The 22,693-nt window shown below is 41.7% G+C and overlaps 1 protein-coding gene across 1 annotated transcript; it reads right to left on the reverse strand.

Annotated features, from left to right (window-relative positions):
- Positions 1–34: 34 nt before the first annotated feature.
- LIG1 (DNA ligase 1) lies at positions 35–21,727 on the reverse strand. Its single transcript, XM_081887161.1, has 28 exons — positions 21,567–21,727; positions 19,462–19,614; positions 18,690–18,776; positions 15,864–16,020; positions 15,409–15,520; positions 14,257–14,367; positions 13,984–14,139; positions 13,729–13,884; positions 12,562–12,673; positions 11,116–11,214; positions 10,401–10,457; positions 10,135–10,307; positions 9,796–9,962; positions 8,603–8,679; positions 8,223–8,314; positions 7,589–7,688; positions 6,877–6,962; positions 5,737–5,852; positions 5,548–5,643; positions 5,296–5,406; positions 4,903–4,974; positions 4,617–4,761; positions 4,215–4,297; positions 3,700–3,852; positions 3,383–3,436; positions 2,886–3,029; positions 1,124–1,216; positions 35–337 (listed from the first exon to the last, which is right to left on the reverse strand). Exons 2-28 carry the CDS (start codon positions 19,491–19,493, stop codon positions 260–262), a joined length of 2,919 nt encoding a protein of 972 aa, XP_081743287.1. The 5' UTR covers positions 19,494–19,614; positions 21,567–21,727; the 3' UTR covers positions 35–259.
- Between the last annotated feature and the right edge of the window lie 966 nt (positions 21,728–22,693).

Raw genomic sequence — 22,693 nt, forward strand, 5'->3', positions numbered from 1 at the left:
AAGTCCAAGATAGCACAGCAAATGATACAGGCGGTTACCAAAAAATACAAGGGTTTATTAACAGACCATCAACTCAACATATGCCTGCATTTGGGAAAGCAGCAGGGCCTTATCAGAACATGCCTCATTGTATCTCTACCACAGCTCCACAGAGTGGGTGGGGTACATTCATTAGATAAAGTCTGAAGAGGGCACCAAGGTTCTACCTTGACTCCAAGAGGGGTTCAGCAAAAACCCTTTCACAATCAGATGAATAGGATTAGTAGAAATCATCATCTCCTTTTTCCACTGATTGCTGATTCAGAATCTGCTGCTGCTTCCGGTACAACTCAGCCACCTGCAGCCAGAGAAATATTATGGAAAGCTGTCCATTTTCCATTGCCATTCACCATAGTAACCCTGCACACTGCTACCTAGTACTTATCTACAGTTTCAGTGGGTGGAATCCAACATAGCACTATGAAGAACATTCTGTCAGCGCAAGGATTTCTGTTTCCACAATGGAACATTCACCCTAATTCAGTTCTAGGGGGTTCTCCTAATTCTCTGGGGAGGACATGTGGCACATAGTGGGGAGGAGAGGGAGGAAGTCCTATTGTGCAAGCAGAATTCCTTGTGTTGAAGGAATGTGTTAGAATACTCCCCAGTGTTCCTAAACCTTTAAATCTCTGGAGGGAGCTGGTTCCTTAATGTCCTAAATTGTACAGTGGTACCTTGGGTTACAGACGTTTCAGGTTACAGACTCTGCTAACCCAGAAATAGTACCTCGGGTTAAGAACTTTGCTTCAGGATGAGAACAGAAATCGCGCAGCGGCAGCAGGAGGCCCCATTAGCTAAAGTGGTACCTCAGGTTATGAACAGTTTCAGGTTAAGTTCTTAACCCAAGGTACCACTGAATATGTTTCCAAAGAAAAACGAGGCCAATCTCTTGCATGTCACAGATCTAGCAAGAAAACCTGAAGATGATCCCTTCTCCCTCCTCACCCGCTTCTTAGCCGGTCTATAGAAATTGAATACTAGAGTAGTAAAAGGAAGAGATGGCTCTGCACAGTCTGCAAACAGACAATGACTATTAGACCCATAGACTACAATCCCATACATATGTATCCTCCCATCACTGTACCTGAGTACTGGCAGTGGCTTCCTCTGGTTTCTTATCATCACGGATGCGTACGAATCTGGGAAAGCGGAGGGAGATGCCCTTTTCTTCATCAACCTGCAGTGGAAGGACTTGCTGGTCAGAAGTTTAGTGCCTTATTTGTACAAGGCAGTTTCCCCCAAAATATGTTATCTGCAGTTCTAGCCAATTTCAGAACTTGGTGATTTGGATAGCAAGGGAAGAGAAACAGTATAGGATATGCCCTTCTTCTGCAATACAGTTTTTGCAATGCGATACTTATTTTAATTCTGAAGAGGCAAATTTTAGTGCCTAGATTACTTGAAGCACTGACTACTTTTTCCTTGTCCAGAACTAAGCCATGGTCTCTTGGGAGCAATCCAGGCACTGCCTTTCTGCATATGTGGGGCTCTTTCTATCCATGTCTGCATGCATATGTATACACTGCAGAAGAAAAAAAGTCTGAGGAGGAACACATGAAATACACCAATAATACAGAACTGAAAAATTTGCTCAGACCAATTGCAACGTCTTTCTAAAAGTCAACATTATGACTGATCTGATATATTGAAGCACCAATAACAAGACATTTCACGAAACATTGAATAAATGTTTGCCAGTGTTAAGCCACTGGCCATAATAAACTTGCATGTTTTACAAAATTATAAAAAGATGAAAAACTTTGTAAAACATTACACACTCCACAATACTGTGCAGTAGTATACAAACTATAACACAATTTTGGCAGCACATAATGATTTGAATGGATAAAATATAACTTGCCACAAATTACATAGTGTGGTGTACCAATAGGACAAATAGTACAACTTTGTAAATAGCTGCAAAATATTGTTCAACAGTAATTGTATGTTCTAAGCAGAAGAGCCCAGAAGAGTTTAACTATGATGGATGTCAGGACATTCACCGAGCATGTGCCAGAAATAAGAATTTATGTGTGACTTTGGCATTGATGCTTCTAGAAACAGGGTGCTGAAGGTCTTTCAAGGTTAGCACACTTAAATATGAAGTAATCTTCCAAGAAACGTTACCTGTCTTTAAATTATTAAAGCCAAGTGATGGATTTCAGCCAGATCAAAGTGTAATCCAGCTTCTCTGCAAAATTTATTTTTTCTAACCTGCACCCATAGAAGCACATTAGTTGTTCATTTGATTATAAACACACATAGCAATTAACAGTAAATTCTGCACCATATATATATATATATTTAGAATGTTTTTCAAATAAAATGTATTACATATTAACAATTGCTTCAAAATCCCATGAGGATTTCCTATTTAACACATAATCTCTGAAAAAAAGAGTATGTGATCAAAATTAGTTAGCATTTGATTGTGTTTGGACAATAAAGTTTTGTGGTTTTTCACTAGCACGTTTTCAGTTTGGCACAATGCTTTACACCCAGTTGTCTTTTGATTCTCCAGTGACAAAACCTAAACAGTGCCTTTATATAGCATGCTGAATTAATGTTCTCAGAGAACTTTGCATTAAAAAGATTTCCTGAATAGTTACATCCTACTCATTACCCACTGTGTATCTAATCAGAATGATTAATGTGAACAAAAAATAGTTTCCTAATTCAAGGTATGTGTGTACTGCCCTTCATACAAATTTATTCCAGGGTGGGGCAGTTCAGGAACAAAAAGCAGGTAAGTGAAGTATATGCATCTAAGCCTGTCCTACGGATAGTTTTGAGAGGTTTAGTGTAGAATTATCATACATACAATCAATGGCCCATCAATCACTCACCAAACCAGCTGCTGCTTTGTGGACTGGAGAAATGGATAAGTCAGCACACCTCACCTCCCAGACATGCTGAGCCTCTAGCCAGTGGTCAGGCTCAGCTGTTCCACCCCAGCGGTAATAGGATCGTGGCTGTGGAATCACATAGTCCTGCAATATAGAGACTAGAATAAGTAGTATTTGTATGGACTAGTCCAGAGGAGTTTGCACAATCTTCCTCTGGGCTCTACTTATAGCTGAGGGTTGGGTGCCCACTAAGACTCTCTAGGCATAGGACCCAGAACACTGGCGTTTCTCCCCTATAAATCAAGAAATAGTTGACTAGGGCAGAAAGCCAGATCCAAGGAGGATGGGCTCCCTTCTTTGCCACTCCTAACTCCACATAAATAGAAATTCCTTGTAAAGCGATAAGGTGGGGGTGGGGGGAATGAGAATTTCTTCTGTATCCAAGCATGGAGGGACATACAGGAGGATAGTTTGTCAGAGCAGAAAAAAGCTCCTACCTTGAGAGAGGTGTGGAATTCTTCTAGGTCGTAATCTGTGAATCCACAGCCGATCTGAGAGTAGAGGGGAAACATGGCTGTTAGGGAAGTGTTGCCTTGCAGAGCTGGCAAACCCATGCGCTGGACATGATGTGGGAAGTGCAAGACCCACTCAGTTTACTTCTCAGACTACTTTCATCTACCCTCCTGCCTTTTAACTTATAAAACGGCAACAAACAAAAGTACTTTTTAACGTATCGGGCCAGGTGCACCTGATGCTACAGGGCACCACTAAGCCAAGTGTCCTTAACAGTTGGGTGATCCTGGGAATGCCTTACCTTGCAGATGCTCTGGAACTCCTCGCTATCATCATCATAGCAAGCCAAGAGGAAACAACCATATACGCCTGCACGTTTGCCCTTGCCCAGATAGGCACCGATCACCACAAGGTCCAAGGTGTCGCCAACACCCTCCAGATAATCTTTCTTAAGCTGGTATGGAAAACAGAGTTACTAAGTGGAGCAACTTGTCTGTTCAGGCATATGGGCTGAACTTGTATCTTTGTCTGGAACTTTCAAATGATGCAAATTTTGATTCTGAATTTGAGGTATATAACGTTGCTTTTATGAATTTTTGCTTATAATATCATTGTCAGCATTTCATAAGGACATTTTATTCAAATGAAGAAGCAAGGAGGAAAATAAATAAGATGCTCTCCTCCCTCCAACAAGAGCACAGCCAATTTGGGGAAGGAAGGGGGCAGGATCTTCACTTCTGCTTCAGGTCAGTCGAGTTAAAGCAGACTTTCTTTTGCCAGGTGGCACTACGAGCTGGACTGGGATTCTGTTCTCACCTTCAGCCAGTTGTGAGATCTCTTTGCAATTTCGTATGTGGCATCCACTTCCAACGTTTTCACCATCAGCCCCTCGCATGAGTCTGAGGGAGACAAACCATCCTTATTATCCCAACCTCTATTGCACATTTATTTATCCTGCTCCTTTTGTTAAGGAGCTTTAAGCTGTCCACATGGTTCCCCCTATTATCCTCACAATACCATAAAACAGGTTAGGCTGAAAGAGGAACAGGCTCAAGGTCACTCAGTGAGCTTCATGTTAAGCACAGAATTAAACCTGGGTCTCCTACACATGACTGCACACTGCCTCTCATTCTGGGGGCTCACCGGGAGTCTAGAGCTTCTTATGTGAAATAATACAGTGGCAAGGAGAACAATGAGCCACCACTATCCCCACAATACCTTTGATGGAGCATTCGAGGAAGTCTGCTATCTCATCAGTGTTACTAGTGTCCATGGAGGTTGCAAACAGGAATTGGCCTTCAACTTCATTGAAGGAATCATGAAGCAAAGCCCGGCGCTCAGATAGGGGTTTCCGGACTAGAGACTGGAAAGATGCAGAATTACACGTTTTGAAAGGCAGATACAGAACAGGGACTCCAGTGGGGTGAGGAAGGTCTAAAGCAGGGCATCAGGAAAACAAATGACTGAAAGCACCAAAGATCCAGGTAATACTGGATACACTTACCTGTCCATTAAGGAAGAGCATGTCGAATGCATACACACAAACCTGCACTCGGATCTCTGTGGCCTCTACATCCTGGAGAATAAAGGTGCAGTCAGAGAAAAGGGAAAGTAAGGTACATATTTTCACAGGAAAATTTCTTTGAAATGTTTCTGCTTATTGGTTTTCTTTTTCCTCACGTCTCTTGCACACTCCAACTAACAGATGCTAGAAGAGAAATCTTCTTTACATATGCCGCACAATTTATTCATGGAAGGTACTCTTATTCCCAAAGCCACAACTCCCACATGCAATACCCTCCTTCCCCAATCCAAACATAATCCATCTCATTGTAACTATGGTGTGCACCATACCTGATTAATATTTTTGTAAAACAATCCAGCAGAGGCCACTTACCTTGCGCTTGCGGGTGGTGAGTACCTGGAATGGCTGGATCTGTTTGGAATCAGGATCCCAGGCCACAGCTTCTGCATCCAAAATGCACGATTGCACAGTGCTCTTTTTTACCTGAACAAGGGAGTGGATTTAGCTTAGCTACCCTTTTGAGACCCAGTAGCTGGGTGACCCTGTGCTAGCAAGCCTCCACCACATTCTGTTCCCTCCTAGTTATGCACTCCCTTCACCCCATACTTCTAAATGTTGCTGCACCTTGGGGATACGGCTGACAATGTCGGGGTACTTTGATGTGTTGTTCTCTTGGTTCCGGCTATAGACGTGCACTTCTCCATTCTCCAGGATGTGTATCTGTGAGAAACGAAACAGATGAGCTTGAACTACAAATTGAAAAGGGTGGATCCCCCTTTTTGGCCTTACACCATGCATCCTTAGCATCCTTACCTGTGCTCGCTCCCCATCGTATTTGTATTCACAGGTGAAAGCTGCCTCTTCAAATCGCTTTAATATCTCCCCAATTCCCCTTGTTGGGTGAGCCAGCATGGGCTTCAGTGGAATCCCTGTGGGAAAAGTACACAAGCTGAGATTTGCAACAACAGTTTAATCAGCAAGTCATTGGAAGGGAAAGTGACAGAGATCCTTGTATGGAAAAGAACAGGATTCAGGAAACATATGATGGTAATGGAGAAGAAAGGGGCAAGGGAAGCTCAACATTTCCCCCCCTATTAATATAGCCTCAGCCCAGTATACCCGAAGGAGCGTCTCCACCCTCACTGTTCTGCCCAGACACTGAGGTCCAGCTCCGAGGCCTTCTGGTGGTTCCCTCACTGAAAGATGTGAGGTTACAGGGAACCAGGCAGAGGGCCTTCTCGGTGATGACACCCACCCTGTGGAATGCCCTCCCATCAGATGTCAAGGAAATAAACAATTATCTGACTTTTAGAGGACATCTGAAGGCAGCCCTATTTAGGGAAGCTTTTAATGTTTGATGTTTTATTCTGTTTATAATCTGTTGGGAGCCACCCAGAGTGGCTGGGGACACCCAGCTGGATGGGCGTGGTATAAGTAATAAATTTATTATTATTATTATTTCTTCCCAATTTAAGTATGGAGTTCCCAACTTAAGAGATTCCAAAACATGAAGTCATGCATGACAGAATCACTTCTTACTGTTGTTATAGACAACATCTGTGTTTTAAAATATACACCCACAACCAAGAGGATTAGAAACTGGTTTATTTTGTTTCTGTAAATAAAAGCATATGATTTTTAGAAATTTTTGTTTTGCACTGGCTAACAGTTTTCAGAAGAAAACTGAGAGAAGGACAAAAAAATCTAGGCAGCAAAAAAGGTGGAGCTAGCCGAACCCTGATCAGAGGCAGGACTAGAACTGAGAGGGACTTTCTCCCTTGTATTGCAGCTAATTTGAATAGCCCTGCATATTGGTGTGAGAGGGAGGACCAACCCACCAGAAGATTCCCTCTTCCTTGTAAGAAAATAAATAATTCTGGAAAAGAGGTAAACACTCTGCTGAAAGCAATACATTAAATTTCCTTCCACACACAAGACAAATGTTCTAGGTACCTGGTGTGATCTTGCAGTGATGAGGCAGACTCTCCACACCATGTTCCAGAAGGACAGGCACTATAGTATCATAATTTGGCAGCTCACTGAAAACAAAGTAAGCCAGAATGACTTAAGATTTCTGCTAAGGCTTTGGTTCCAAGCCAAGATCTTGCAAAAGAGTAGTACTGCTTGCAGCGCTAGGCTGCTGATTCAGAAGCCAGCACTACTCATGCAGCACTCCCTATGGCTATGTATGTCTTCTCTGGCATTTATTTGCTCTTGCAGAAAGTTCTATCAGGCTCCAGGTTGTAGGAAAGAAAGGCTAACGTGAGAAAAATGCACATTTTATTACTAATTTGATAATTTGCACTCCAATCTGATTACAATACAATAAGAGCAACCCTCTCCCCTTCCCTCCGCAGAACAAGGAGTGGATTTAGGCACTGGGTGGGGTAGGCTGAGTTTACACATAAAATGCAAACTAGCAGATTAACAGTGCCCACGATTACTATTTTACCACACATGGTTATTCTTATCATCCCAGAATGGATACACTTATTTATTTTAGTCTGGAAAGGCCCACATACATGTGGCTGAGAGCAAAAAGATCTGATATTCCTTGAGGTCCCATTGCTCTTTGAAACTTTAGCTATTTCAGCCTCTGAAGACAGAGAACTAGGGACAGATGAAAAACAATTGGGTCTGAACATTTAAGCAGAATGTTACTCACCAGAAGGCCTGTTTAACAATCAATGCTCTCTCGTCCAACCAGTTTTTGCGCACTTCTGCAGACTTGCCCTTTGAAGCATCCAAAACTCCTGGGGGAAATTCTATAGAGGGAAGAAATATATCTATTCCCAGTGGCTCACATATAAACTGCTAAGGTCCCTGTAGCTGGGATGTGCCTTTTTGTTTATGATTTCACTATGAAAAATACAGAATCTGTTAAACACAGTTTTCAATTTTAATTCCTAACCCTTAAGCTTGCAAGATAACAAGGAAGTTTTTATACATAGACAGTATCTGGAAACAGATCAGGAAACAAAGGGAAGCTGAGCGTGCTTAAATATATTGCAAAGTTCCGTATCATTCATGGCCAACTTTTTGTCTTTCTCCTATTCATTCTCCTCCATGTCTCAAAGCTTCAAATTCCACATTCTTACAAAATCTCATCTTTGGAAATAAGATACCCATTTATCGCATTTAATTCTGACCAATTGCAAAATACACAATACTCTTGTCCTGTGGATGGCACCAAATTCCCTACATGCAACATCCAAATGCTTGACATTGGACACTAACTATTCCCAGCTGCAACACAACACAGCTCCAACCCTCACTGCTGTACTATATCCTGAACTCACTTTGTCCTGGAGGAGTGAGTGATGCTGCCTGGGCCAGAGCAGACAGGACAGATTGCTCTGCTAACCCAATCCTCAGTTTTCCTTCTAGTGACCTGTGATACAAGAAAAAAAACCCAATTGTAACATTACAAGGCTGGAATTGAGGGCTCTATGAGAACTCTGTATGAATAGGTCTGTGTTTGTTGGAAGCAGGGATATTAGGAGTGGGGACTGAGAAATAGGGTGGTGTATGGCAACAATAAACCAACGGGTAAGATAGGAGTGGGAGAAATAACTTACAGTATAGTTTTAGGGAAGAGAATGTTACAGGGGTGCAGTATGGAGGTGCTAAAGTGAGGATATGAGAGGAGGCACACTAGAGGAAGTTATATCTCACTCACCGAGCAACGTACCGAGCCTCTGAATAGCGGCAAGCAACAAACAAAGTCTTGATAATGTCAATCTTCTTGTTCATTGACTAAAAGGGGCACAAATGGGAGTTAATGTTGAGATGCATCTGGAGGGAAGGGCAACCTGGCACACACTTCAGGAACTTTTTTTAGTGTTATATAATGAAATACAGTGGAATCCCCATTCCTCTGCCATACATGAAGCATATATCTTGGTTGCTTCAGACATAATGTGAAGACATGTATTTTTGCCCAGCTTTCACTGACCTGAAAGAATGGACCCTGATGTTTCTGAATACCTGTGTTTAACTGCTCCTCTTTTTATAATGCTGTTTTACTGCTTTTAATTGTTTTTATGCTATTTTTGTATACTGCTTACAGATTTTTAAATATTAAGTAGCTTAGAAATGCTTTTAAATGAATGAATGAATGAAGATAGCAAGCTCACAAAAATTGTGTTCAAGTTAATGCTTTTACAACTCCCCTCCCAGATATTAGCTTATAGCTATGTTCCCTTGGGGAACCTATCCTTTGTATGATTTGTAGTATAAGAACAGCCCAATCTAAAAGTACAGAGAAAAACCCTCTGCTTTAGAATCCTTGTACTATTTGAGAGCCCTCGTACCACACATGTATACTCCTTTAGCACAGCATTATCTGTGCTTTCTTGGAAAATATCACATCAGATAAGTTGTACCAAATGCACATTAGAGGAGAAACGCTTTGGGGGTGGTGAACTAGATTTGGATGGTGGGCCAGAATTATTATATCTCTCCACTGTGTAAGACAAATTTGGTAGGTGGGAAGGATGATCCACCTGTCAATCATCTGGTGTTATAACATCAGCTGATCTTTTTTGCCTGCAGTTTCAAATCCAACTGTGCAGGAAAGTGCACTGGTTGCAAAGCTCCTTTCAAAGTGTTTCACTGGTGGTCAGGTCTTGCAAAGCCTATTGCACAAACCATAGCAAACCTCCTTTGGCTAAGCCAGGTCTTTACATGCTCCACAGATGAGTGTGGCTTGACAAAAAGGGGCTAGCAGGCCAAATTAGACCCATGTGCTGGAGGTTCTAAGTCTCTGCTTTAGGCTTAACCTGACCTCAATCTTGCTCCTTCCCCAGATAACCCAATGCTTTCTCTTGACTCTTGTCCCTGACCATCTGTGCCCAATCATCCATTACTTACAGAGCTTCCTGTCATGTGCCCAATGGCCTGAAGTTTGCCAAAGACAGAAGCAGCACCAAGCTTGGGTGGGGCAAACATGGTACCCTGTGTAGTGCGGCTACTCTCGGCAACCAAACCCAGGTCTCCCTTTTCTGCTGCTTCTGCCTTGATCTGGTCCAAATTACGACCTACAGAAGGAAGGAAGGACCACAATGATCATGAACACCATGGTTTAGCTCAATCGCCAATTTCTTATGAATTCCTGACAGTCTCATCATTTAGATAAGGACAGAGGCAGCCATTATTACATTGGTGCTGAATGCCTGGAGATTAGCAGTAACTGTAACTGGGCAAACTCACCTGTGGCCTGAGCCAAAGCTTTCATGAGGATGGTTTTACCAATGCCCAACTCTAGGCCCTCATATGCTGGGCCTAACCGGTTGAGACAGAGGTAGACACAGGGCAGCAAGTCTTCTGGAGTCAGAACAATCACAGAACGGAAAAGATTGCTCAGGGTCTCTATAATTTTCAACCTGGCAACATAGATCAGAAGCGTGTTAGAACAGCTTGTGGTCAGATAAAACGCTACCCCTATTCATTCCATGAATTCTAGAAAGTGACCTTACCGGGCAGATTCCTCCTCAATCTTCTCAAAGGTACGAGCTACTGCTAGGTATGGTACCCTGTCAGAGGAATGAGAACATGACACTGGTTCAGAGCCATGTAGCTAAATAAGGATCAGGCAACAGTCAGTTGCTGCTTTCTTGTACCTTTTACATTGCCTTGCAAGGGCTGTGGTCATAGAATATGAGTATTAAAAAGCCTTAAGTCATACCAAAAAGTCCATCCACTTTCTGCATTGACTGAAACAAGTAAACCAAGATACACCATAGAAGAAAGCCACTTTTCCCCTCCAACCAAAGCAAAGCACCTCAACATGGAGCGACAAACCAATGACAAGAGTGCTTTTTTGGGCCGTTTAGAATCTGACCCCAGGGCAGGAATTGGATTAGATGATCAATGCAGTAATTTTCAGCACTATGATTCTATGGTCAAGCATGAATGTAGCTAACATGAAAACAGACAATCCAAATAGGATGGCTAATCTTTAGCTTTCCTGATGTTGCTGGCCTGCCATCTTCCCTGACTATAGGCCATGCTGCTTGGAGTTGATGGGAGTTGGGAGTCCAACAACACCTGGGGGTCACAGATTAGCCACTTGTTATCTATGCTCTCTAGTTCTTGGATTATAAGGGGTGTATGAAGGTAGACTATGGAAACAAGGGTTGAGACTAACAGCCTTCTGTCACACATAAATGCCCCCACCCCAGCAGCACTCACCTCTGGCCAGGGCCCCAACAAGCATCGTTTACAGGATGATAGTTTCCCTTCATTGGGTTGTAATTTGTAGGTTCAAGCATAAGAAATGGCTTGGCAGAACTATAAAAGTAGGAAATAGGCATGCAGTTTGACTGTGACCATCATGTATGTGTTCAGGGAATTTAGCAAATAAGTCCACAAAGGTTTCAAACCATTAAGCTTTTTCTCTTAAAATAAATTAGTTCACCTGCACATGCATAATCCACTGTTACTTTGTTTACAATAATTCTCCATCTTCTGATGCTAATTTCTGGCTCAGCACAAGCAAGTGGTTATTTATAGATCTCTCCTAAAGACAGACTGATAGGATCAAAAATGGTTCAAAGTTGGTAATCTTATTTAGACAAACTAGTGCTGACAAGAGCTGAAACTTTCTAGCATTACTAAATACACATTAGTTAGAAAAAGATAAAAATAATATAGTCAAAACCATTTTAGATCCCACATGTGACTAGATACTTGAGGGTGTGGAATTCAATGGCACCTTGAGAAATATTAACAACCCCAACTCTTCCCACAAAGCCAGCCAAGACCTAGGTCAACACATATTATTTCCCCAGACATTCTTTACCCAGTCTGGGATTGGAGTTACTAGCTTTTTCTTATAATCAGTACTAAGCTAATCAAAGCTCTAGGGATAGCCTTCACAAATGTGAGAAGGAACAGAGAAGACAACTAAGTAAAATTAGCAACTCATCAAGTGAATGAAGGGCCCAATAATGACCACAACCAGTGCTTTAATTTCAGGGAGTACTCAAGGGTACACATTACCGACACCTCTCCTTTTTTTTTTTGTTAAAAAGTGACACTTACTGTAACAGCTTCATGGTGAGTACTAGTACCTATTTTTCTAGGGGGGGAAAGCACTGACCACAACCATCAATTCAACTGTCTCATTGGACAAGGAGATTCTCAAAGTATGCCTAGTTTATGCAGGAGAGAAGATGGGTAAGAATGAAGGGTGATTGTGGTGGGATTCCTTACTTGGGAATGAGCAGAAACATAGACCAATTCCTCTATACAAACAGTGAAACAGAAAGTTCAAAGTTTGTCAAGGTACTGTCTGCCAGCCCTAACTTCTTATCACCATCATTACAGTTGTTAGAAACAACAAACATAACATGTACAATTGTGGGGCTCCCATACAGTCCAAAACATAAATATTTGAATTTATTGTCATCTATGGTGGTTTTTTCCTGTGGACAAAACACTTTACAGTCTCTCTTACTGTGCTGCTACCATTACCTTTGGTTTTCCCTCCAATCAACTCCCCCAAGTGAGCAAAAACTAGCTTGCTTCCATACAGAGTGGCTGCCAATTGTATGAATTCCTGCATGCTACTCTAGAGTCCTAACCTGGTGGTAACACAAAAGAAATATAGTGCCTCAAATGGCACTGATCACTTGCCAGTCAGTTTTGCTATTGGATTCGTGGCCATTAAGGCTCTTTGGTGCAGGCATGATTCCTCCTATCACCGGTACTTCTTGTTTCTCTGTCTTCATAGAGGCTTTCCGAGGAGCTATAAGGCAGAAATGAGACAAAAGTGGCATTTTCCCTCCATAGGCAGAACAACTATTTTGGAGTACTGATGAATTTATGAGAATTACCACAAACTTGGGAGGTACTGGGACCAAGTCTAAGACTTTGGAAGCATTCTGCAGTAGGCCAGAATCTTAGCCCCTTGTTGGACTATCAACAGTGAGATTTCAGAATAACTTCTTATTTTTCCTTTTCCTTTTTTATTCTATTAAATTTGTCAGTTGCTTTATCTCGCCAAAGCAACTTCCAATCCAACAAATAGACAATAAACCCCACATAGATACATTGAAACCAAGATGAAAGAGGAATACATTAAAAACATCCCACTCACTTCTAAAAGACCACAAATAGTTAAAAGTGAAAAAGGCCTGGTTATAAATGGAAGTTTTTGCCTGTTACCTAAAGATATATAATAATAGGGCCTGGTGAGCCTCACTGGATAGAGCATTTCACAAATGAGGAGCCACTGCAGAAAATGCCAGTTCTTGTGTTGCTGACCTCTGGACTTCTTGCAGAGGAGGCACATGAAGAATGGCCTCAGATGAAGTGTGCAGGGTCTGGGTTGGTTCATATGGGGAGAGGCGGACCTTGAGGTATTGTGGTCCTGAGTAGGCCCAGAAGCTAATAGCAGCTAGTGCAGTCGAACCAGGATTGGTGTTATATGCTCAAGCCATCTTGCCCCAGTGAGCAACCTGGCCACTGAATTCTGCACCAGCTGAAGTTTCCAAACAGTCTTCAGAGGGAGACCCACAAACCTCCTGGCATCTGTTATCTCTGTGTTATGCAGCACAGTACTGGTGTAGAAGGTATTCTTTCTTCCACACAGTTCTTTGCCAATCCCTTTCAAATTTCCTTTCACAACCATTCTGACTAATTTTTTTTTAAAAAATCCTATATTTTCAAGAATCCAAAACTCTCATAATATAGTGGTTTCTAAATGGGGCCATGGATACATTCCCACACAACGTTCTCAGTGGGGATCTAATAGAAGTACTATCATTTGAGCATGAATATTAGCATCTACCATATGCTCACCAAAAAAATTAGAGATGGGCTTGCTGGATGGCTTAGGGGGTGCTGGTGTTGTCTCTTCCTCTGCATCTTGCTCAATTTTTACCTGCACCACTTCTGAATTATCATCTTTCATTTCTTCTGTCTTGATGGACCCCTCATCTGGCTCCCCTTTTGTGCCTACACAAGAAGGATACATTCCCACACAACATTCTCAGTGGGGATCTAATAGAAGTACTATCATTTGAGCATGAATATTTGCATCTACCATATGCTCACCCAAAAAATTAGAGATGGGCATGCTGGATGGCTTAGGGGGTGCTGGTGTTGTCTCTTCCTCTGCATCTTGCTCAATTTTTACCTGCACCACTTCTGAATTATCATCTTTCATGTCTTCTGTCTTGATGGACTCCTCATCTTGCTCCCCTTTTGTGTCTACACAAGAAGGAGAAGACAAGGTCTAACAGAATTCAAAGAAGGTTCAGTCTGGATATCTGGATATCATCTTGTACCTTTCTTCAGCCTTGCAACCAGGCATCAGAAAGTACTCACCCTCTCCATCCTCATTATCTCCTTTCCATCTTTTGGTACAATGTTCCTGCTGGATGCTATCATGGTTAATGACTTCTTCCTCTGCTTTACGTTTAGGGAGCTGCTTGCGTGCTGAAGGCAGAGATAAGTCTTGCTGATGGACAAATTGGCACTACAATTTTCTTAACAATTAAGATAATTTCTTGTTGGTACAAACTAAAGTAAGAGTTAGTTGTCACCTCACTAGCCCCTCAGCCAAACTGAGATATGAAACCTAGGAGCTAAATGTCACCTTAAACTAGGATATGGGTGGAACAATGGAATGTCATATTCACAGACATTAATGATATTCAGGTCCTATGGATTCTGTCTCTGCACTTGTCTAGCCATAATACCACACACTGATGTGTTAGCCTGAGGGAATTTTCCCAAAAGGGTTAAGATGGTAGGCTGCTGAAAGGGAAGTGAAATATTTTAAGGGAAGCCTTAGAGAACACCATGTTGGAAGCCTTAGTTCCAGTTTTTCTTTGCCTGCATTCACTATTTGAAAATTCTTTGCATTTTTCTAGGATTGCTATGATTGAAAACTACTTCCCCATGCTCTGGAATCTAATGAATCCCCTATGTGTATCTCAAACTGCAAGTTGTCCTTCTGTTCAGAGCCACATTTCTCCAATTAAGAGGAAACAGCCTGGTGATAAAGCTATTCTATTACTTTAAAGTGTGCAAGAAACTTTTCAACACATTTGTGATTTCAACCTGCCCTGCTGCATCAGAAAAACTATTTTATTGCAAGTTGTGGGTCCATCCATCCTTGCCATCTTAATTTTTCAAATGTGTAACACGGGAAATTAGGGAATTTAAATATGTGATGTGCATGTATGTAACAGTCTTTCCAAGCAGCTAAAAGAACTAGAAGTGGCACTGATCAATAAGCCCATATTCTAAACAGTGCATGCTTACTTAGAACTAAACCTCTCTAACTTCAAAGAAACTTACTTTCTAATGTGTTTAAAGAATAATTTCAAAACAAATGCCACTAAAGAAGTCTTATAGCAGAGAGGTGAAAGTTGTAAGAGCCAGGTCAATATTCCACTATACTATCATATACAGAAGAAGAAAAAACCTAAGATTTTATGGATGCTCTTGATGACCAAATGGCTGGGTACCTACCTGTTCTGCGCCGGGGAATGTAGGTGGGTGAGGGAGAATTAGAGGTAGCTGGGCTGGTGCTTTGTGAGGTGCTCTGCACAGGAATCTTTTGCTCAGGAACACAGTCAGAAACCTAAAAAGGCAGAACTGCACAGTAAAAAGGTGTTGGAAGAAATAACTCCAAATAAAAGTGTTGCATTCTTGGGGCTCAGCAGGACAAGAAAACTACCTGAGAATCAATTTAATGTTGAAATGAAAGAGGCACTACAAAGGATGTGGTTTTGAGGGTAAAAGGGGGATGTAGCAGTCTTTATACATAGTGATGAACCAGGGCACCCTAAATACACTAAGTTGCTGGAAACTGAAATTACACCCAAAAGACCAGGGCTGCAAGACCTGAACTAGTTTTCAGAGATGGATTGATTTCTGCATGAATAGTTATTCGAAGATCAGGGCATGTCAGAAAGGGGGCCTACCTGCTTGTTATTATCTGCCTCTGTATCCTTTTGTTTTGGTTTCCCAGAATCCTCTTCACTTTTAATAATGGAGGTGGTTTTTGGGGCTGCTGTGTTCACTGGGGAATTTGCATGGTGTGTTGTACCATTTACCTGTGGTTCGGAATCTACAAGTTTCCTGAAAAGAGACAGATTGCTTAGCAACAGAACAACTGGACCTGTTATTATTATTATTAACCCCAACTTTCCTCCAAAGACCTCAAGTTGGCAAACATAGTCTTCCTCAATCATTTTATACTCACAACAGCCATATAAGGTAGGTTAGGCTGAGAGATAATTACTGGCCCAAATTAATGAAGTGACCTTTATTGCTGAATGGGCATCTGAATTTGGATCTCTACAGTCCTAATCCAAAACTCTAACCTCTATGCCATACAGGCTCTCCCATGTATGCACAATCCAATCATCCATCCCTAATGTGGACTCTTTGAGCTGGATTCATTCCAAAATCCATTCTAGTTTATGTGCCATCAGCAAAGAGCAGGAGCAAAAGTTCTAGTAGAGAGGTTTAGGTAGCAATTATACTTCAGGCACATTGTGAAGAGGTAAAAAGAATTGATGGTGTGGCAAGAATTTACTTCTACACCACTTGTTTGTTACCCAGGTGAGGGGACAACTTTTAAATAAAACACGGAATCAAGAGAATTACAGCAAGATTCAGCAGATCCAGTTAGGGACTTGGAGTTTATTAGATACTATTGCAAAAGGACCAAATTAATGCGGCTATTCTAGTCAAACCACCACTTAAGAAGGTCTGCCATGAGAAGAATTAAAACAAGTGTTTTATAGGCACAGCACACAAAGAGTCATAAAACACCTAAGCATTCTCAAAACATAAACATCCTTCTACATACATCAAGAAAGGTTACACGACAAGTAAAACATATATGGTTCTATATATTCACCCCTGCAAACACCTTGAGATACCCCAAGAGTGTCCTGGCTATTTGGTCTCAAATGTTGCATTTCTATCACCATTTCCTTGGCAACCAGGCCTTCAGAAGGGTTGTTTACATTCCAGTTCCTATCTCAACTTCCCTTGTCCCTGGGACATTTCAGGAAGCTTCATGGAGATGTTTGGATTTACACTCTGATGTTAACTAGAACAACATAACCATTTGTGCAACTTTCAAGGTTAGATAGGGTTTTTTGTTTATGGCTTAGAGAGCACAGGGGTTATAAAATATAGGCACACAGGAACCACACATAAAAACTATTCAGTGATGCATTCTATCTTTCTAAGCATTAGATGCCATTAATATTTGAAACATAATTAAATCAAAATGTACACCCTGGGTCTCTGATTCTTATATCAATGTCAAGGAAGTTGTACATAAAAAGTGAAAAAGCAAACAGTAAATAAAAGAACAAACAAACTTGTTCATGCTAATAGTTACATTAAATCCTGACACTAAAACACCTGTGAAGTCTCTCTTTCCATATTCTCCTGTTTTATTTCATGCTACTTGGACTACACTTGTCTACTCAGAATTAAGCCCTATGGATGGGCAAGAGTTTATTGGATTGCAGCTTTCTCCTAACTGATTCTAACTGCTTTGGAATGCTCTTGTCCATCACATGATACAGTTCCTTACCAACTTTCTAAGAGGGTCAACTCTTTTCAGTGTTGGAATGATAAATGCTCCCACTCTATAATAACATAACACAACCCATGACATAATTATAACGAAAATTAAAATAGCAAACCAATAAAAATATATTTCATATTTAAACAGATAATGACCATATTGGATTGCTGAACAGTATTTTTGGTTTTTCTTTAAATTTCATTTTAGCTTCAACAAGAAATCTGTTATCTTAAAAAGTGGGATATAAATGTAATAGCAGCAATTAAAGCTTCTTTACTTCTGAGGGAGAAACGTGGTAGAATTGAAAAGTGCTGCTTGGAAGTATAAAATTGTTTTACATTAACACTGTTCCTAATTTGTACTTCTTCATGCGTATTTATCTAATATCATTAAATGCATTTTAAATATTTTGAGAAAATACAGTGGTACCTTGGTTCTCAAACGCCTTGGTTCTTAAACGCCGAAAACCCAGCTGTCGGCTATTGTTTCCAGGGCACCTGCACCAATCAGAAGATGTGCCTTAGTTTTTGAACATTTCAGAAGTCAAATGGACTTCCGAAATAGATTAAGTTTGGCGCTTTTGTTTTTGCTATTTATTTTGCATTTTTGTTTTTGAGGATTTTTCAGGTCACTTGTTTTTGTGACTGTGTGGAACCCAGTTCAGCTACTGATGGATTGTGACTGTGGAAATGGATAAAAGTCCCCCATCCAAACAATGACTATCATCAGTGCAGGTAAGAAAAAAAGTAATATTTATTTTTATCAACTACAATACTGTCTTATTTATTTTATAGTACAGTATATTGATTATTGCTTTCATTTTATGGATCAATGGTCTCGTTAGATAGTAAAATTCATGTTAAATTGCTGTTTTAGAGGTTGTTTTTAAAAGTCTGGAATGGATTGATCCATTTTGTATTACTTTCTATGGGAAAGCGTGCCTTGGTTTTGGAACGCTTTGGTTTTGGAACAGACTTCTGGAACGGATTAAGTTTGAGAACCAAAGTAGCACTGCATTGTAAGAGTAAAACCAAAAGGCTCTTACTTAAAAGCACTGGTCTTCAGCAGATTTTATTGTGCATGTGTGGAATCTGGTATTCTGTGAAAATTTTGCATCCTGAGAGTTTCAAACTGCATTAAAAAGGGGAGTAGTGTACAGTTTTGTCCATATACCAGTGCATACCCCAATGTGACTTACCTTTTGGGGGCAGGCTCCTCTTCCAGGTGCTTCTTCTCTGCTGCTTCTTTTCCTGGCTTTGTTTGTGCCAGGGGCTGGAAGAATGATCTGCCCAGATACAAATAAATATGGTTATGTCTGTTATCTTCCTCTACTCCTGGCGGCAGAGTTCACCCACTTCTTTCAACAACAGGACTGAGGTGATCAGTACCTCTGGCTGTTCAAAAAGCCAATAGCTCCCCCCAATACCCAATAGAGTCACATATTATTACATGGGTATCTTAGGCAGATATAGTACGCATGATGATACATGGCAAGTCAGTGGTGGTTAGAGTGGCAGACTAGGAACTAGGAGAGCAGGGTTCAAGTCCTCCCATGCAGTCATGAAGCTTACTAAGTGACCTTGGGCCAACTAGTCTCTCTCAGCCTGACCTACCGCACAGGGTTGTTGTGAGGATAAAAATAGGGAGAATGAGAACTATGCACACAGTACTGGTGGGTTGGAACCCACTAGTGGGTTGTGGCCTGATCTAAGGTGGGTTGCTACAGGAAAACTACCAACGTGCAAATGTATGGTAAAAGATTAAGAAATGGGTCCCCAAATGCATGTCTGGGTTAAAAGCGGGTATTGGGTCTGAAAAGGCTGACAATACCTGCTCTAAAGAACGATCACACTGTTCAGCCCAGCAAAAAATATTTGACAAGGAAACATTTCCCCAAGTTGCCAATTTCTATGTTTGAACATTTGGAGGGAAAAGTTCTCCTCATTCCCACATTCCAAAGTGATGCTTACCTTATAGTGCTTTGCATTGTGGAGCTTTGCATAAGGGTAGTACTGAACCTGCTGTCAGAATAACAACTCGACTGGCCACTTCCGCAAGGCAAAGAGAGCACAAGTCGGGTTCATGGAACAGGTTGTTAGATTCTATCCTCTCATGGGCTATAGCTGATAAAAATGAAAAGAAGAAGCAGATGAACAAACAAGTCATGCATTAGTTCGAGCCTGAACTACTCCCAGAAGTATGGAAACACCTCATCTGGGTTGATTTTAAAGCTCAGGCAAATAAAGTATAAATATTAATCCATCTCAAGATGCAGTACTTTATATTTTTCATGATCTTGCTTTAAGTGTTGATATCCATTTCAAGTCATTGTGATATGACAATTAGAAATGTATATATACACACACACACATATATATATATGTGGGAGCATGCTACGGAGTATACACAACACCTCAAACATTCACACATACATACTTGTACTGTGGAGGAAACCCAAAAGCGTAGTATGACTAGCTAGTCTTATGAGACACAGCTGTCTGGTTCACAAGACAGTGTTTCCACAGTTACAGTTACAGCTCCAGTTCCCTCCTAGGATGCACCAAACTTTGTCAGCTGAGAGACAGTGCTGTGAGCCTCCACAACCCTTTCGCTAGGTACACCAAAAGAGAGGATGGAGTTGGCGAAGAACTGACAAAGGCACCTTAGGAAAAAGAAGGAGAACACTTCCTGTAGGGTCACTTGGCCCCAGTAGTCCTTGAGACTAAAATGAATTTAAATAGGAAAGGGGGGGAATGCAGCTAACTTGTGCACCCTTCTACACGTAATCATACATGTATATAGTGAACTAATCAAGAACGACTACTGTACTGGCTAATGATTTTATATCCCCCGTCACTAACATGGATTAGAACTGTTTTACTCAACTGTGCATAAAACACCCCAACTACAATTTTTGTGTGTGTGTGTGTGCAGTCCCCCTGTAAATCCCTCGTAGTACTATGTGCCACAGGACAGGATAGAAGGGGATGGCAGCTGCTGAAGATATGTGTGTGAAATTAAGGCTTTCTTTTTTAAAAAAGAAATTATGTTGAAACGCTTCCTGTGGCACTACACAGCCAAGAGCATGTAACCTAAAAAAAGGAAAGACCTGTGAAGCAAAAGGGACAGTGGAGAAGCTACATTATCTGGTGCCATGTCTTTTTCAGGGTCCAGAGGAACATCCTTGTGTTTCAGCTGCATAGCAGAGAAGTGCTAGACCTCTTAAGATTAATCGACTTACAAAAAACACAGTAGGGAAAATTCCTTGCAGCTGCTACATATGTTGCCTGATAGAAAGCAGGGACAGGGTCCCTGTGCCTTTAAAAGTTGTGGAAAAGGAGAAACTTCAGCAGGAGAGGCTTTCCTCTCCTTCCTAACTTTTGAAAGCGCAGGAACCTCAGCACCCAAACAGGCGTCCATGGTGACGCTCACGTGCCCCACAGTTTTATCTAATTTCTCGTGTTCTGCCACATTTTAAATGACCAAGAAACAGAACTCCGGATGTGGCAGGATTTGTTTCTTTCACCAGGAAGAGGCTAGTTGGCCCTTGTTGGCACAACAGTATCTCTGCCTGAGCCCCTTCATTTTGTATGAACAAACGTCGCCTCACCTTCTGTTGAAGAAAGGCGTGCGGGGGGGGGGGGAGGGGAGAGATAGAAAAACGCCGCCCTCCTAACGGCGAATGAGACAAACAACGAACGAATAAACTGTTTTTCGTTTAAAGAACCCAATCCACTGAGAGGAGCAGAGGAGGTGAAAGGTATAGGCCGCCCCCCTCAGCAGCCACCTCTAACAGAGGTGACGGTGGGGGTGATGGGAGCCAAAGAGAATAATACCCGACGGCCTCTTGGGTCCCTGGTAAGAAGAGTAAGAAGAAAAAAGGGGCAGATGAGGGGCGCCTCCTTGGAGAACTGGGGTGGGGGGAGGGGTTGCCACATTCCCGCCATTCCCCCCCCTCGCGAAAGGGGGGGGCACTCTCTGTCTCGCGCTGCCCAGTGAATTCCCGCCAAAACTTTACCCCGCCCCTCCCCCCTCGTTGCGAAGGTTCCTTCAGCGGCCTGCACGCGACCGTTACCTGCACGAGCCTCTGCAACGTCGATATCGCTCTCTCTCTCCCTCTCTCTGCCGCTTTGCAAACCTTTCTATTTTTTTCGCGCGAAAATCCAACTCTGACAGACGGAGCGACGTCACACACTCGACAACCCTCAGCACGCTGGGAAACGTAGTTTTCTGGTGGCGGTGGTGGGGAATCACTCTTCCCCCGTTTCCATTCTTCATTCCGTGGGCATGCTGGGAAATGAAGTCCGATCTGAGGCAGCCAAAGCGTTTTGTACTACTGTACTCATGGTCGGGCGGCGGTATCCTAGAAAATGGATTTTTTTTTTAAGATCGCATTCCACTTTTTGATGTCCTGCACTCCGAACTGCTTAGCGAAGTGCGTGCTGGGAAATGTAGTCCATGTTTGTGAGTTTAGGCAAGGGCTGATGCAGTTAGTGAAGGCACCATTAAATGATTTAATTCCAGTTTTCAGTACTCTTTTTATAGGACTGTGGCAGTTGCTCCTCTTATTGGGAGAAAACAGACACTACTGATTTGAAGGTGTGTTAGAACATTTGGTATTAATGTAAAATAGTGGCATATAACCATGTTAACACTTTAGATCCAAACCAAATCCACTGTTTTTCTGCTCAGTCTTAAAACTGAGAAGGCTTAAGATCTTCTGATCCTGGAAACCTTTATTCCCAGTGTATTTTTCTTCAGACATTTTACCAACAATATGAAAACAGAAACACAAAATAGTTCAAAACTCTAGCCTAGCCACTAATGTGCAAATAGTCCTGCCTTGCAATGTGCCATTTAACTTAGATCAGCCCATCCTTACCTTGATTGGGGCATCTTTGAAAATCTAAAAAAAACTGTTGTGGAAGCCACAAAATATCCATTCCACTGAAGAATAGTTGATGGTGCTTGGAAACTGCAGTTGGTGCAGAATGCAGCAGCAAGAATGTGGGAGCTCAGATATATTACACATGTTCAGTACGGGTTACATTGGCTGCCTATTTGCTTTCATGTGCAATTCTATTTGCTGGCTTTGGCCTTTAAAGCACTAATGGTTTGCAACTGTGTTACTGGAAGGATTGCTTGCTCCTGTTATGAGATTGCTTGAGCATTACATGTCTAGTTTCTGCTCTCCGGACTGCT

Source organism: Podarcis melisellensis (genome assembly GCF_964234715.1).
Source record: "Podarcis melisellensis genome assembly, chromosome: 13".
NCBI classification, from domain to species: domain Eukaryota; kingdom Metazoa; phylum Chordata; class Lepidosauria; order Squamata; family Lacertidae; genus Podarcis; species Podarcis melisellensis.